Source organism: Mastomys coucha, unplaced genomic scaffold (assembly GCF_008632895.1).
Source record: "Mastomys coucha isolate ucsf_1 unplaced genomic scaffold, UCSF_Mcou_1 pScaffold15, whole genome shotgun sequence".
NCBI classification, from domain to species: Eukaryota; Metazoa; Chordata; class Mammalia; order Rodentia; family Muridae; genus Mastomys; species Mastomys coucha.
The window spans coordinates 4522708-4538944 of record NW_022196897.1 but is presented as its reverse complement, the minus strand read 5'-3'; the positions used below and the strand labels follow the sequence as shown (position 1 = coordinate 4538944).

The 16237-nt window shown below is 37.4% G+C and overlaps 1 protein-coding gene across 2 annotated transcripts in view; it reads right to left on the bottom strand.

Moving 5' to 3' along the window:
• Positions 1-16237, bottom strand: part of Plxdc2 (plexin domain containing 2) — a 390910-nt gene that overhangs the window by 94407 nt on the left and 280266 nt on the right. For both annotated transcript variants that reach the window (XM_031369076.1, XM_031369075.1), the window contains exons 5-6: positions 13982-14104; positions 5175-5293 (exon numbers count right to left, since the gene is read on the bottom strand). In XM_031369076.1, the coding sequence (XP_031224936.1) occupies positions 5175-5293; positions 13982-14104 (242 nt within the window). The remainder of the gene's footprint in view (positions 1-5174; positions 5294-13981; positions 14105-16237) is intronic.

The following is a 16237-nucleotide window of genomic DNA, read 5'->3' as shown; positions in this document are numbered from 1 at the left end:
CCCAAAAAAAGAAAAAAACAAACAAAGGAGGAATGATCCATGCCATAGTCATATTCTATTGAAAAAACAGAAAATAAATAAACAAGTGAAGCTGATAAATATAATCACTTTATTTAATAAAAGTGGGTCTTGAGACTATTTCTATACAAGTTATTGTGGACTTCAGGTGATAAGAAAGAAGAAATTATGACAAGAAAATATGATGCACAGATTTTTCTCTATTTTGCAATATTGAAATCTATGCCTAGTGATTCCCAGGGTTTCAGTTGCCTTAAGAAAAACACATGTGATTATTTTAATTAGTAATGTTCTAATATTTATTTGTTGGCAATAAACTTCATACATATTCTTCATGCAACATAAAATTCACAACCAACCAGTGTAACCTCCAAATTAAAGGATACTTACTCTTGAACTGGCGAATAAGTGATCTCACTTCATGTGAAAGAAGACAAGGAAGTGGGTACCTGTTGCCTCCCACGAGCATTTCAGGTACCCATATGGCAGAGCCTGTTTTTAGACTTATTAACTAACTGTGTTTCCTACCAAAGAAGTAGTCAATGCCACACTGAGGAATATCAGTTTTAAATTCTTCAGTGTTAGAAGAGATTGAAAGTAATTTCATTTAATAAATAGTCATGTTTCTCCTTATTGAACCTCCTCTAAGGCTTCCTGTTGAAGGAAATTGGTGTGATGGGCTTGTTCCTAGACTGTGTGGGTACCTTATTATCTGTGACATCCATGTCCATGTTATCTGTGACGTCCATGTCCATGTGTGTGTTTTTTTATTTGCATTACAGTAACTCAGTGGTCATCAGCATCCCATAAATGAATTTACCAAGTAGAAATGATAAAGTCTATAATTGATAATAAATAATCACATAATTTTCTAATTTCTTTTCTAGCCCATGTTCTAGTGAAGAGAGATGAAGCAGATGAGAGGAGCGCCTTCTAAAGTGGTGTGGCAGAAGAGCCAGCATCACGTGCTGAGACAGCAGGCTCAAGGATGCACTGGAGATAATACACTGTTCAGAGGAAGTCATTTCCTTCTGAGATTATCAATAGACTTCATTGGTGTGTGTAAGTATCTGCATCCATCCCAGTCAGCTTCCTCTTGGGACTCTAAGAGGACAGCCATGCTAGGCCCTGTCTGTAAGCACACCATAGCATCAGTAATAGTGTCAGGACTTAGAGCTTCCCCTTGAGATGGAACCCAAGTTGGGTGGGTCACTGGATGTCCTTTCCCTCAGTCTCCTCTCCATTTTTGTCCTTGTGGTTCTTTTAGACAGGAACAATTCTGGGTCAGTTTTTGACTGTGGGATGGCAACCCCATCCCTGCACTTGATGCCCTGTCTTTCTACTCAAGGTGTACTCTCCACACTGTTGGGCATTTCATCTAAGATCCCTCCCTTTGTGTTCTCAGAGTGTCTCACTTCCCAGGTCTCTGGTACATTCTAGAGGGCCCCCTCACCTCCCACTTCCCAAGGTTGCATACTTCCATTCATTCTACTGGCCCTCAGGGCTTCCCCTGGGTGGGAGAGGAGAGGGGAAAAGGGGAACATGGTCAAGAATTAGGGGGAAATTTTTTTAACAAAAATCATTTTCCCTAATTTGATTTTGCCCTAAGTAAACTATTTTGATGTTAGCTCAATAAGCAATCAGGTGACAATAAGAACTTGGTTCTTATTCAAAAAAGGATTTCAAACCTTTGGTTTTAATAACACAGACCTAAAGCCTCAAAAGAAAAAACTATCTGAGGGAATTTAGGCTGCTAATTCTGTACAGCTGCAGAGAACAGCTTGACACTGCTGAAAAACCTGAGAGCTGTATCCATTTGTAGTTTAGGGAGAGGCAGCAATTCCCTAATGCAATCTCAAAAGAAGCAAAATTACTCTGGGAAGTTGAAATGGATTTGGTTAATTTTTGATAATTCCTTATCTACTCAGTACCATGAGAAAATGAATGCTGTTGGAAAAATGAGTATTTGTAAGCTTAACAGAATGGGAAGGCCATTTGAGAGGTTGGCATGGGTTAGCAATGGTAACTAAGAGAAATGTAAATAACACATTTAATCATGAGGGCAATGGAAATACAATTTATTGTGTGACATGCAGTCTAAGTTTTAACTTGCAATATAACCACGTTCTTTATTGGTGGCTTTACATGAGGAAGATATGTTTTCTTCCTCCTTACTGCAAACATAGTAAAATCAAGCAAAGCTGTCCTCAGCTTGTAAAGAACAACACTGGGCAGAGCTCTTGGTGCTTACTTCTCTTTTTAAAGTTTCCACTCTTGATTCTGGAAAGATACACAGGATTTTCTTCTTTACATTGTCTATTGTTTCAATGATGGCTTTACAGACTAACTGGAATACATCTTCTGATTATGCTTGGATTTGGACAATTGGGTAGAACCTCATATAAAGAGTGACTAAATTGCTAATATCTACAAAAATTTCTTGCAAACACAAATAACTTGGTTTATAAGTTGGTATGCATAGCCCCCTTGGGAAATAAAAAGATCAAGAGGCTAGGTACACCAAATAAAGTGATTTAATGCTAACTTATCCTTTATTTCATCCTATGTCTAAGTGCATCATTTAAGTTTTCATTCAGTTTGCTTTGGTGTAGAATCACCATGTATTATACAGTTTCATCAACCCGCTGCCTTGATTGCTCACCTCTGTGTTGATGCTTTGAAGCTACAGCAAAGAGATGAGCATGCAGGAAAGAGTGGACGCCCGAAGAATACATGTGAAAGAACTTTGTAAAGGATGACAAGCTGTGAAGAACACTATTTGTTGCTGTCATGTGATCATAAAATGTTTTCCTTTGGAAGTGAAAGTTTGCTACTCCAAATTCAGAGGGACATTGTGTGTGAAGGGACACTCATATGCAAGTGTGCGTGATGGACAAAGATCATGCTCAGATGTCATTCTTAGGAGACAACCTTCTTCATTTTCTAGAGTTGGGTTCTCACTATGTGAGAGCTTGGCAACTAGACTAGGCTGGTCAGTGAGCTCTAGGAATTCATGTCTCCATGTCCCCAGTCTTAGAGTTACAAGTATATACAACCATGCCATGTTTGTTTCTAACGCGAGTTCTGGGGAATAAAATTCATATTCTCATGCTTGCATAGTAAGAAGTTTACCAATTAAGCCACCCCTAGCTCTGCAAAGGGATTCTTATTTTGAAAAAAATTATGAAAAAAGGAAATTCAGAAAGATTTTTATGTGTAGGTTTCTGAGGATGGGACTTAGAACTTTGGTTATGCTAAACAAGCCAACTATTCTAGCAGTCAACTACATCAATTTTGGAAGTATATTTTACACACAGAAATATATGAAAGTGATATGAAACAAAAAGAGAGAAACTACTTTCTGAAAAAAGGATAGAAAAGCAAATAATAATAGATAGAGACCTCTGGTAAGTCACAGGACAGAGTACAGAGGTATTGACATAGTCTGGACAGTCAGGCAACACTGAACTGTTTGTCAGCTTCAAAGTCCCCATGTGAACTAAGGAAAACCACAATGGGACATTTTTCCTTGATTAAAATGCACAAAGATGAAAAACATTCTGAAATACCAACTGAGAATAAAGAAAGAACAAAAGAATTGGCTTGGACTCTGCAGTGTGAGACAGTCCTTAAGGACAGTGTAAATAAACATGGCAATTGTGATCATAATAGCTAGAGAATGAGGCCATAATAAGAGACAAGTCTCTGTTTTGACAATGTTGATGGTAGGTATGGGGGAAGACATCAGACTTACTGACCCTGATCTTTCCAGAAACAGTTTAAACCAACAGTGATAATTAAAACTATCAAAAAGCATTTCTAGATGTTACGCTGACATTCCAGCAAGTCCCTTAGGACACAATAAACTCTGGGAATGAATGAGGCTATTCTATTGTAAGGACTATCCCTAGAACTCTTCCTAGCTTCAAGGGAAGGTGTCCTAAGAGTACACTGGACAATGACACCTAAACCTAGCCCTGGACAAAGCAGTGCAGAGCCAGGCAGATCTGCTATCTTTCTCCAACTGGAGAGGGTCCCAAGCAAATCAAGTTCTGAGTGGAAAATCTTGTCCAAATAATGAAAATAACTGACAATTCTTAACTTTTTAAAAATTGTTGCATTTGGGTGAAGTTTTATAGTGCCCACTTCATAGCATAGATAGATTTCAGAAAAGATGGTCCCTGTGAATCATTTCTTCATTACCACAACCATTTGAAAATCAGCAATTCTTAAAAAAAAAGTCCTTGAACTTCAAAGAAGATATAGATAAAAAAATCTTTTAAAAAATTCTTTCTTAGCTATTCCTTATAATCTATAAAATATTCAATAATTTCAGTAAATTATGTGTCTTGTCATAATGCTTATGATGTCAGAATATAAAGTATTAAAATCACCCATTAACTATATGGTAAACATGCCCACTAATAATTTATATGTCAGAATTACTCTTTTAAGTACTATTGCCTTAAAAGTTACATGCATAGTTTTTGTTACTTTTTGTACTATATTCTTCATCTAGTAAGTCTCCCTTAGACTGTCAACAAAGTTTGAAATCCTATGCACTGTTATTCTATTCTAAACATTCTACAAAGCTTAAGGCTACAATTTTTAAAATTTTCTTTCTTTGTCAGTTTGTTAATATGAAACAAGATATGATTTAATTTCTCCTGTTCTCCTTTCAGTAAGGTTCTACTAACTTTTCCTACTAGATTTTAGTGAATATTAGCCAGAGAATTATAGGCATTACTTTCCTGAAACTCAATATTAAAATCAACCCTTTCCATGTTAACTAATATTTGGGGACCAGAGTAAAGTAAGAAACCAGCACACCAAACCTCCACCAAACCCAAGATTTTAAATACCTATCTAAGAATAAAAAATCCATAGAAATAATAATTCTTTCTTAGATATTTCTTATTATACTCACAATAATTTCATAATTTTAAAGCTCATAAGCTAATAATATCAGAATACAAAAGAAGCAACCCCATCTTAACCCATGTGCTCATTACAAAAAAAGGTTACTTAATTCAGCAAAAGAAACCAATAAGGAAGAAAATGATCAGAAGTTCATGCCAATAATATTTCAATAGTCGAATGAAAGGTTATAGGCATGGTCAATGGGAAGAGGTATCTATCGTCAGCTTGTCACTTACTTCTTTGTATCCAAAGATGATGCGTCCATCCATGAGGAGTGTGGCCTGGAATGTGAAGCTTCCCAGGTGGTAATTATCCTGCAGATGGACATGGTCCCACTGGACAACAAGAGCTGTGCCTGTAACCCAACAGAAGAAAGAAGAAACACAGGAGAAAAATAGATGCCTCAGTTCTGGATGGGCAGCCATATGTACATGTACCCATCTGTCATATCAGGATACTGTGCTACTTCAATTTTAAATGGATAATTGGAACTCTGTTTCCAAATACCATCTTGCATACATACATACATACATACATAATACATAATACATACATACATACTCACACACACACACACACACACACACATTCACACACGCACACTTAAAGATTGGGTGTACTTTAAGTATTTGACAAAACTCCAAGCTTGCTGAACAGTGGTGGTACACTGCTTTAATCCCAGCACTCAGGAGGGAGACACAGGAGGATGTACATGAGTTTGAGGCCAGCCTGGCCTATAGAGTGAGTTTCAGACAGCCAGGGCTATAAAAAGAAACCCTGTCTCAAAAGGAAAGAAAGAATACCTGAATCTGGTGAACATTCTGGTTGTTAGAGGTGGGGCAGCCAAGCCATCCAATTCTGAAGCTGACCACTTGGGGAAAACCTTCTATCTGCTAGATCTGCCTATAGAGAAAAACAGCCTGAGGATGCATAGCTACCCCAAGGAACGTTTTCCCTCAGAGGACTTCAGCTGGCTATGGAGGGAAAGGAGTTTGGAGCACACAGGTGCTGAGTTTTAACCCACCTTCTAAGCTCTGTAGCACTGGGACCTACACAAGGAAGTCTGTGATCAGGAAAGAGCAGCCAGGGCACCCTTTACTCCTTCTGCACACTTGAAAAGAGAGAATCCTACTGAGAAGACCTCTCCCTTTCTTTGGAGCCTTAGAGATTTCTTTAACTTTCTACTGAGAATATTTTAAGCCTCAAATGGCATCCCAGACCCCTCCTTTTGAGACATTCTGTTGACTTTTTCTACATTCTATTTTCCCCCTCCTATATTTTGAGATCTCATTACAGCACCCAACTTTCTTTTTAATTATAAGAAAACAAAACTAGACTGATATAAAAGACTGTATATTGCTAACACTCAATCCTTGGGCTTTCTTGATGTTAGAGTGCCCTTTATATATAAATGATTTTGTTAGGGATTGTGTATTGCCTTCACCTATTACATCTCCCTAGTCTCCTTCGCTCAAAAACAATTTCATACATTGTCACTGATATTCATTACATTGACTCTGGGGACAGTTACAAGCCTTTTATCTCAAGATGCATCTAACAATCTGTACTTTTGCAAATTTCACTATAGATTCAAAATAAGAATTTCTATGATATCCCTCTCCTCATGCTCTGATATATCCTATCAGAGGGTAGATGTATACTTTTAAAATTGTTTCAGTTTTGCTGATACTTAACTGAATCCTTTTATTGAAGTGATATCTAACAAGCTAAAAGAGGGATAGAGATAGATAGAGAGATATAGAGAGAACCACACACACACACACACACACACACACACACACACACAAATTAAAAAAACAAAACAAAACCTAAGCCCATACTGAGGTTAATATGGATCCTGCTTAACATGGTAGAATTTTGCCTTAGCAATTTTATGAATGTTAATGGATACTATCTCCTTAGATTTCCATGAGCCATTTTCTAATCAGCATGGTGGATTGGATAGATTTCAAATACTTTTGACCAATGCTGAGAAAGAACCCTTCACAAAAGCTAGGTTTACATAACAATGCCACTAGGAAGATGTAATTTTACTCTTCTATTGAAAAGGTCTCTTTAACAAATAATGAGACTGCTTCTCCTTGATGCTTGTATTTCCATCTTTGTGGCTTTGCTTTCAGGAGTCTCAGGAGCAGCGTATGGAGTCCTGGTCTGACTGCCCAAGCCCTGGAGGATGACACAGGCTGAAGCTGCTCTGGTGTACATCTTACTCTGGTGCCTCAATCTTTTCATATTTACTATGAAATCGTGGAGGCAAAACATCTATTTGAAACAGTAATAAATACTCAGGTCACCAATGAGAATTCATGTTTTGAGTTTGTGGACATCATGCTTTCTTAAAATAGACCATGAACAACTCTGACCTTTCTTTAGCTCTAAATGTTGGATTTTATGTTTGGTTATATCTGTTGTGTATAGATATATATGATTATATTTTATAACATATTTAATACACACATATGTGCATGTATGCTCTCACCCAGTATCTAGCACACTACACAAGACTCTTTATATCAGAACTGTCAGAATGATTCTTCAATAGCCCATATCAATACCACTTGGAGCTTATTTTTAAATATGGATTATTATCTAGCCCACAGAATTGATTTTCTGAAGTGAGATCTCAAAATTATATTTTTATTTCAAAGGCACTCTAGAGATTGCAAGGCACATGAAAGTTTAGAGTTACAGGCAAATCCTTATGAGAGGAGGGGAACACAAAGAGGTAGTTTCATGAGTCCCAGAGCACCTGCCCATTCAACTTCAAAGCAGAGCTGTGAACCTATAAATCTGACCCTACAGTCCTCGTACTTTCTGGCCAGCTTCACCTTTTTTAACTCCATGCCAGTGACTTTAAGCAATTTGTTCAGTTGTTTGGTTTTCAAAATTTGCCTCTTTTTACTTCTTATTTTGAGAGAAGGTCTCATTATGTTTCTTAGGGTGGCTAGCATTGAACTCATTTTATACTTTTGGCAGGTTATAATCTTGTCTTCCCCAGTAGCTAGGATTATATAGGCTTAGGTCACCAGGTAGAGCAATAGTCAGTATATCTAGCAAATTCCCGGGGGATGCTGAAGTTCAGAGGATGCTACTTCTCATACAGAGCCTTATAACTCTGTGTGTCCTGCCCACCCTCCACAGGTGGCTCAGCTTGCTTCCTGGATAATGCTTCCCTTATTCCTCCCACCTTATCCACAATGTTGGTGGTTCCCACGGCTCCTAATCTGATCGGCAGAGCCTACAGGCATAGCTTCAAGGGCTACAATGTGATGAAGACAGTCATGCAGTCAGTAGACATTGGTTTGATAAAGAAGACTAGCCAGACATCCTTGAGTAGGATAGTGAGCAGGAAGAGGATAAAATGGCAAGGGAGCAGCCAATAAAGGCCTCAAGGGATGACACTTGGCTATAAGAATGAGGGAAAAAAGAGGGACTTAAATTAGAGTATTCTTTTAAAGAAATCAATTCCAAGAAACCAAACAGAACAAAGCAAAATCCATGTGACAGAGAGTGCAGGTTCAGGGTCATGTAGATGGTTGTTTAGGGACTCAGCTGGGTGACAAGGTAAAACATGGGCAGCAATATGAGAATCGAAGTTCTTTGCTAGCCTTCACTACCCTGACAGGCCTCTGCCATGTTAGTATAGAAGATGGAGGCCTGTGGAAGACGAGCTTTTGTTGTGAACCCCAAAGGGAGTCTCATATATATGAAAGCCTGGAACCGAAAAGAACTAGATGTACATATTGACAAAATTTACCTGTTTTCTGATTTTTAAAAATCATTTCTTTGTGGTAGAATTAATGGCATTAGTAATGAGTCTAGAGCTAGATGGAATTTTTAAATAGTCTTGTTACTTTAAACATTTTGATTAACTATTTATTAACTTTTATAGGATGGTAAAGGATATGTTTCTACTGAGATACAATTTTAAAAATAACACCAAAACATCATAGAACTTGATCCTGGAACTTTTAGCCATAAGCAATAATACTCCACCCTATCAGGGGTAGAGGTAATAGCTCTCTTTGTTACAGATATCATAGTGTCTATGATATCATACTTTAAATCTGGAAAATATTAAAACATACTGATAGCTAAAACCTTTACATGTTTAATAATTTTACATGTGCAAGTAATGCCTGCCACAGTGTGTGGTACATGTAAAGGTAGACCATTAACTGCCTCATAAGCAGCTGCTTCCTCTCCTACAATGTGGGAGTGACACTTGTTACCTTAGAGGGCTTTCTAACTTGATACAAGAAAATACAATGGCTTCACATCCTTTGTGAAAAGGAGAGGTGGATATAAATAAGTATTTCAGTGCAAATTTTGGTGGGGATATTTCTTATATTTTTGGTTGTGAGCCTAGTTTTTAGTGGCTGAACCATCTCTCCAGGGTGAAGATACTTCTAACATACTGTTAATGATAGGTGAAAAACAGCACAGCGTGGAAAAGCCTTTACTTTGTAGAGTGGCTTATTTTTGTTTTTTTTGTTTTTTTATATATAATACTAATGTAAATACTTTTTAGTATAAATGTTTTCCTTGAGTTTTAAAATTTGCTAAATATTTCTATTAATTTTGTTTACTGGAGGATCAAGGTTTCAAGTTTCAAATTTTACTGAATAATGCACAGGTTGAACAGTAATGGTAGACAGGTGAGCAGAGGTATCTTGTATAATTTGCTTTCTGCTCATTGCACTGAATATTGGTGGAGTAAAAGAAAATCATCAGCTGCTAAAGAACCTAGTCTATTGTTCAGAGAGCTGAGAGCTCTACCATCCATCATGACCCTCCTGACCTCATTCTTTGAAGATATTTAAGCATGGGTAGCTGAAGTAGAAATTTCTGGTTTCCTTGGAGACTCAGTTACGTCAATGATGTTTATCTGGAAGCTGTCTTATGAGAGGAAGTTTTGCTGAAGCAGACATGTGACTCTTGGAAAGAGTATAAGTAGAATTCAACAGACAGAGAATGACACTCTTGTATTGGTTCGCCTTGCAAGTCTTCACTGGTCTTTACTGATCTTTGCTTGTCATGGCTTCACAGAGAAAAACACACCAAAAACCTTCTTGTGGTATTCTGGCTGCCATTTCTGTGGACTTGTGCCAATTAGGCAAAGCCTTATGGTTTCTTCTGGACTGAGCTGCTGCTACTGATTTGTGCTTGGTATTTGCCAATTAGACCGAACTGCTGCTACTCTTCTGGGTTTGATGTTTTGGGCTGGACTGCTGATATACTGACAATGAATATTGGAATTGCCCCCCAAAACCACTTCTGAACAGGTCCATATTTTCTTTGTCCCATTAGCAATATTTCTGCCCTATCTTTGGTCCATTGGCTAAAAGGAAGATAGAAATATTTAAGAACTCTTATTAGAGTAATTTTGAAAAATCTAAACCAACTTGTAGCCATCCACAGGAGTTCATGGAAGAGCCAGATATGATTGGTGTTCAGGTTCCTGAATCATAATTAAATCACCTGATCTTTTATTAATGAATTAAACTTTTGATATTTAATATACAAGTATAACTAGAATAAACTGATGCTACTGATCAATTAGCTCCCCTTTCTTCTGATTCTACGCTTGATCAGGTTACAGATCACTGGTAAGAACTGTACTATCTGACTTGCTATTTATGAACTATCAAATTATTTTTTTAATGAAAGATACTATTTTTGTAGATCTCCCATTTTGCACATTAACATTCCTGACTTACATAAATTGCAGTTATCCTTTGGGCTATCTATAACATTTAAAACTTGCCTTAAAAACTGGTGCTTTAAATACTGTGGTTTTATTGTAGAAGAACTCTGTGACCTGTAGCTCATCCTCCTTGTTCTTATCCTATCTATAGAAGATGTCAGTGATGCCACCCAGTCAATATAAAGGCTACCTTAGTAAGTTGCAATGACATTAAAAGCTGTGCAGTATTTCAAGCTGCTTCATGTATTAATAAGAAACACAGCAGTAACTCATCTTTCTGTATCATATCATGGGAATTATATATTGTTTGGCCGATTTCTTAGTACACAGTTATTTCTATGTCAAGAACTTAGAGGCCACTTGAAGTAGTATATGTTAATTTATAACAATAATTGTAAGAGAGAAATAGGCAACATGACAGCCTATGAGAGGAAAGAATACTACATATACATTATGACTTCTTATAGGATATTTTCTTTATTTATATTTCAAATGTTATCACATTTCCCACCCCCCAACTGGGAGTCTCCTGTCCTATCACCCTTCATTCTGCTTCTATGAGGTTGTTCGCTCACACATCCACCCACTCCTGCCTCTCTGCCCTGGAATTTTCCTACACTGGGGCATTCATTGAGCCTTCACAGGACCAAGAGCCTTTCCTCCTATTGATGGCTAACAAGGCTACAAATGTGGCTGGATCCATGGGTCCCTCTATAATACCAATAATATAAAAGCCTGGTTCTTAATATTCCATGCTACTGAACCAATGTCCCTCACGGCATGCAGAGCCTGCATATGTCTATACTAGATAAGGTCCTAAAATTGAAAGAAGTGGACACACACCACCATCCCTAATTTGGAAGTTATCCCCAGTTGATAACCACTTGCAAATGAAAGTTTAGAGATTTTTTTTCCCAATGGAGTTAGGGAAAAATACTCTTAAAGATAGCCTGTATCCCCTAAAGTCTCTTATTTGAATCTTAGTGATATTTAATAATATATTACAGTTTTTTTCTTAATAGTTTCTGTTGTGATTTGAGTAAGAATGGCCTCTATAGGCTTATAAATTTGAATGTTTAACAACCCGAGAATGCCAGTATTTTAAAGTTTCAGACAGTAGCTTTGTTGAAGGAATTGTGTCATGGGGGGTAAGCTTTGAGGTTCCAAAAGCCTAAGCCAAGTTCAGTGTCTTCCCTTCTGCTTGCAGATCAGGATGTAGCCCTCAACTACCTCTCTAGTACCATGTTAGCTACCCCGTTTCCCACCATGATGATAATGTACTAAGCCACTGAAACTAAATAATCTTTACTTTTTAAGAGTCATAGTGGTCATGGATTTCTCTTAAAAACAACAGAACAATGACTAAGGAAGAAGTTGGTAACAGGGAGCAGGCTATTGCTGTGACAGGCCTGAACATACTTTTTGTTGGGGGAATATGGAAAAAACTGGGACATTGGACTACAAAGGTTGTTAGATGCTTAAAGTGGGGCTTAATGGGACATCCTTGTGGGAGCCCGGAAGACAGTTCTAAATGTGATTTGGATAATCTATGTGGTAGGAGACAGCTTAAGAGGTTTCAGAGGGGAAGAATATTAGTCAGTATCCAATTGTTCTCATGGCATTTGGCAAAGAAAGTGTCTGCTTTCTGTCCTTGTCCCCCAAATCCTGACTGAGGCTAAACTGAAGAGTTGTGGATTAATGGCATTGGTTGAGAAGATTTCAAGTCAGCCTAATATTAACTATGTCATGTAGTTATTGGCAATCATTCTTATTTAGAACTGCAAGGAAAGGAACAAGATAGAGAAAGAGAAATATAAAATATAGAGGTTGAGAAGATAAGGAATGACAAGAAGTCTAATGGAACTATGTGTTGTACTCAAGGAGACAAAATAAGTAAAGGAAAGAGAAATTAAAGAAAAGCTTAAGCAATGATGGACACCATCAACAACAGAAGCTGATACAGATATAATTAAACGGGGGCTCAATTTCCAAGCACATCAAAGAGAACTTGACCTGAGTCTCAGAAGATACTTTGGACTTTGAACTTGTCAGCAATCTTGGGACTTCTAAAGTTGGACTAAATGCATGATTGCACTATTGTATGGCCAAAAGCCTATGGGAGCTAGAGAACAGAATGTAATGGTTTAAGTAAGAATGACCCCCAAAAGCTATCATATATTTGAATGCTTAGTCACCATAAAGTGGTACTATTTGAAAGATTTAGAAGGATTAGGAAATTTGGTCTTATGGAAGGACTGTGTCACTGGGGATGGGCTTTGAGATTTCAAAAGCCCATGCCCACCTCAGTGTCATTCTCTCTGCCCATGTATCAGGATGTAGCTCTCATCAACGTGTCTACAATCATGCCTGAGATGTCTGTCACCATGCTTACTGCCATAATGATAATGGGTTTCACCTTGAAACCAAGAGTCAGCCCCAATTAAATGATCTCTCTTATAAGAGTTGCCCTGGTCATGGTGTCTCTTCAAAAAAAGAAAACAGTGACTAAGACACTATATGTTCTCCAAAGAAATATAGGGATTATATTGCTGTCAGTAAGCCTGGTATACCTTAACCTGACCAATTTCATATTTTAATGTCAATGGTACTTTATCTTCTTAAGTAAAATTTAAATGCCTTTGACATAGTTTGGAATGATGAGTTCAGCATATTGATGCATAAATTGCAGAAATTAACCTGTAGAAATTTATTTTCAAAAGAGGGTGCCATTTACCTCCACCTGAAGGTCATTAGTATTGAATTTACACTTAGATAGACATTTATCATAGGAAGGATTTATTACAAATAGCATCACAAACACACATGTTTTATGGGAAGTCCTGTCTATAGCTACTCATGTATTCTATTGTGATGTAAACAATCATTTCTGAGTGAAAGAATGAGTGAATGAGTGAAAAGCTATGTGACTACTTTATGTCACTTTTTTGTTTGTTTGTTTGTTTGTTTTTTTAGACAGGGTTTCTCTGTATATCCCTGACTGTCCCGGAACTTAACTCTGTAGACCAGGCTGGCCTTGGACTCAGAAATCCTCCTACTTCTGCCTCCCAAGTGCTGGGATCAAAGGTGTGCACCACCACTGCCTGGCACCTTATGTCACTTTTAACAACCTAACATTTAACAATGTTAAGAATGCAGGGCAGCATTAAACACATGTGGTATATTTACAAACTGGGTGTATAGAAAAGCTCCCAAAAAGGTTGTTAAGAATTTGGTGCAGGGGTTTATTGTGGTTGTTGCTGGGGTTTGTTTGTTGTTTGTTTTCTATGTATTCAACACAAACAGGGAAATACATACCATTGTCAAAGTATCTGACAGTTGAATTTCTGGATACACTGGGATCAAAATTTGCCATTAAAGGAGCTATATACTGTGTGGCTGTGAGCATTCGATGTACAACTTCTCCAGTGTATATGAAACCTATAATAAGAAAAACAGGAAATTTATTAAGAAAGATTGTCAGTTAAAATCATAGCCAAAACAACTATGATTCAATTACAGTCATACTTTATAGATACATTAAGATAAGGACACAGTGTCTGACTGACTACACTTTTTCTAAATAAGGTAAAAATTCTTATATAATTTGCTAGTATCCAGCAGAATGGCTTATCAGCAATCCATGATATATGTACTTTTAACTGTATACAGATTAACTATTACTTCAAAGTGACATGGTAATAAAAGTTAACACAGAGGTAAAGAAAATAAAATCTTCAATTTTTCTACTTTAATCTTATTAATTAGAATGATTACTCTATCTACATGTACATCTGCACAGCAGAAGAGGGAACCATATTACATTGTAGATGGTTACTCCCATGTTGTTGCCAGGAATTGAACTTAGGACCTCTGAAAGAGCAGACAGTGCTCTCAACCACTGAGCCGTCATCCAGCCCCTATTGTCTCATTCTAACACTAGCCTGACTGGCAAGCACTTTTATAGGTAAATTTCTTTTCATTACATTTATTTGTGGATTGTTTGTTGTTGTTGCTGTTGTTGTTGTTGTTGTTGTTGTTGTTGTTGCTGTTGCTACTGCTGCTGCTGTTGGTAGTAATGGAGATCAAAGTCACCATTTCATAAGTGAAGTAAACAAGCACTCTACCCCTGAGCTACATTTCCAATCTCAAATTTTTCCTAAAATACAATCCCTTTTCTTAGAAAAAATTGAAAAGAAGCTAAATTAATACATGATTTAAATGTCTCAGCTTGAGAGAACCTTTGTAATTCTAGGGTCATATCAAGAATATAGAGTCTACATATTTGTAGATAAGATGGTATATTGACAACCTACAAATGTCCTTTCTTTGTGAGGTCTCAACACCAACCCACTTCAGCAGGTACATAGTGAGAAGCACTTATTCTATGGGACTTGAGCTTTGAACTGACTTTTACAAGTTTTTGTTTACATACCTTCCACATTTTCAATTATTCACATTGGGTTTATTTGCTCTGTGAAATAGCCATGACAAATTGTTAATCTTACACTGGCTTTTGATCTCCAATGTTTATATCTGCCTAAGAGAAGAATCACTTCAAGAAATACTTGCTCATTTTAATATTAATCTAAAGAGACACAATCAAGAATAAACATAAAAATAAACCTTCACATACAATATTATAAAATAAAATTCAGAATAGATTTTTTTATTAGATATTTTCTTTATTTACATGTAAATTACTCCTTTCCCAATTTCGCCTCCAGAAAACAAACAAAGAAACAAACAAAAACAACCAAAAACAAACCCCTGTTGCCTCCCCCTCCCCATGCCCGACATCCCACCCTCTCCCACTTATTGGCCCTGGCATTCCCCTACACTGGGGCACAGAACCTTCACAGGGCCAAGGTCCTCTCCTCCTATTGATGATTGAATTTGCAACCCTCTACTACACACGTGCTGCCAGAACAATCAGACCCACCATGTGAAGTCCTTGGTCGGTGGTTGAGACCCTGGGAGCTCTGAGGGTACTAGTTAGTTCATATTGTTGTTCGTCCTAAGGGGCTGCAAATCCCTCAGCACCATAGGTCCTTTCTCTAACTCCTTCATTGGGGACCCTGTACTCAGTTCAATAGATGTCTGCTTTTCCAGGGATGTAGTTCCCCTTCTTGTGTTGGAGTTTTCCACTTATTACTCTTTGAAGGGCTGGATTTTTGGAAATATATTCTGTGAATTTGGTTTTGTCTTGGAATACTATGGTTTCTCCATCTATGGTGATTGAGAGTTTTGCCTGGTATAGTAGTCTGGGCTGGCATATTTGTTCTCTTAGGGTCTGTATGACATCTGCCCAGGATCTTCTAGCTTTCATAGTCTCTGGTGAGAAGTCTGGTGTAATTCTGATAGGCCTGCCTTTATATGTTACTTGACCTTTTTCCCTTACTGCTTTTAGTATTCTTTCTTTGTTTTGTGCATTTGGTGCTTTGACTATTATGTGGTAGGAAGAAATTCTTTTCTGGTCCACTTGATTTGGGGTTCTATGTTCACCGGCATCTCTTTCTTTAGGTTAGGGAAGTTTTCTTCTATAATTTTGTTGAAGATATTTATTGGCCCTTT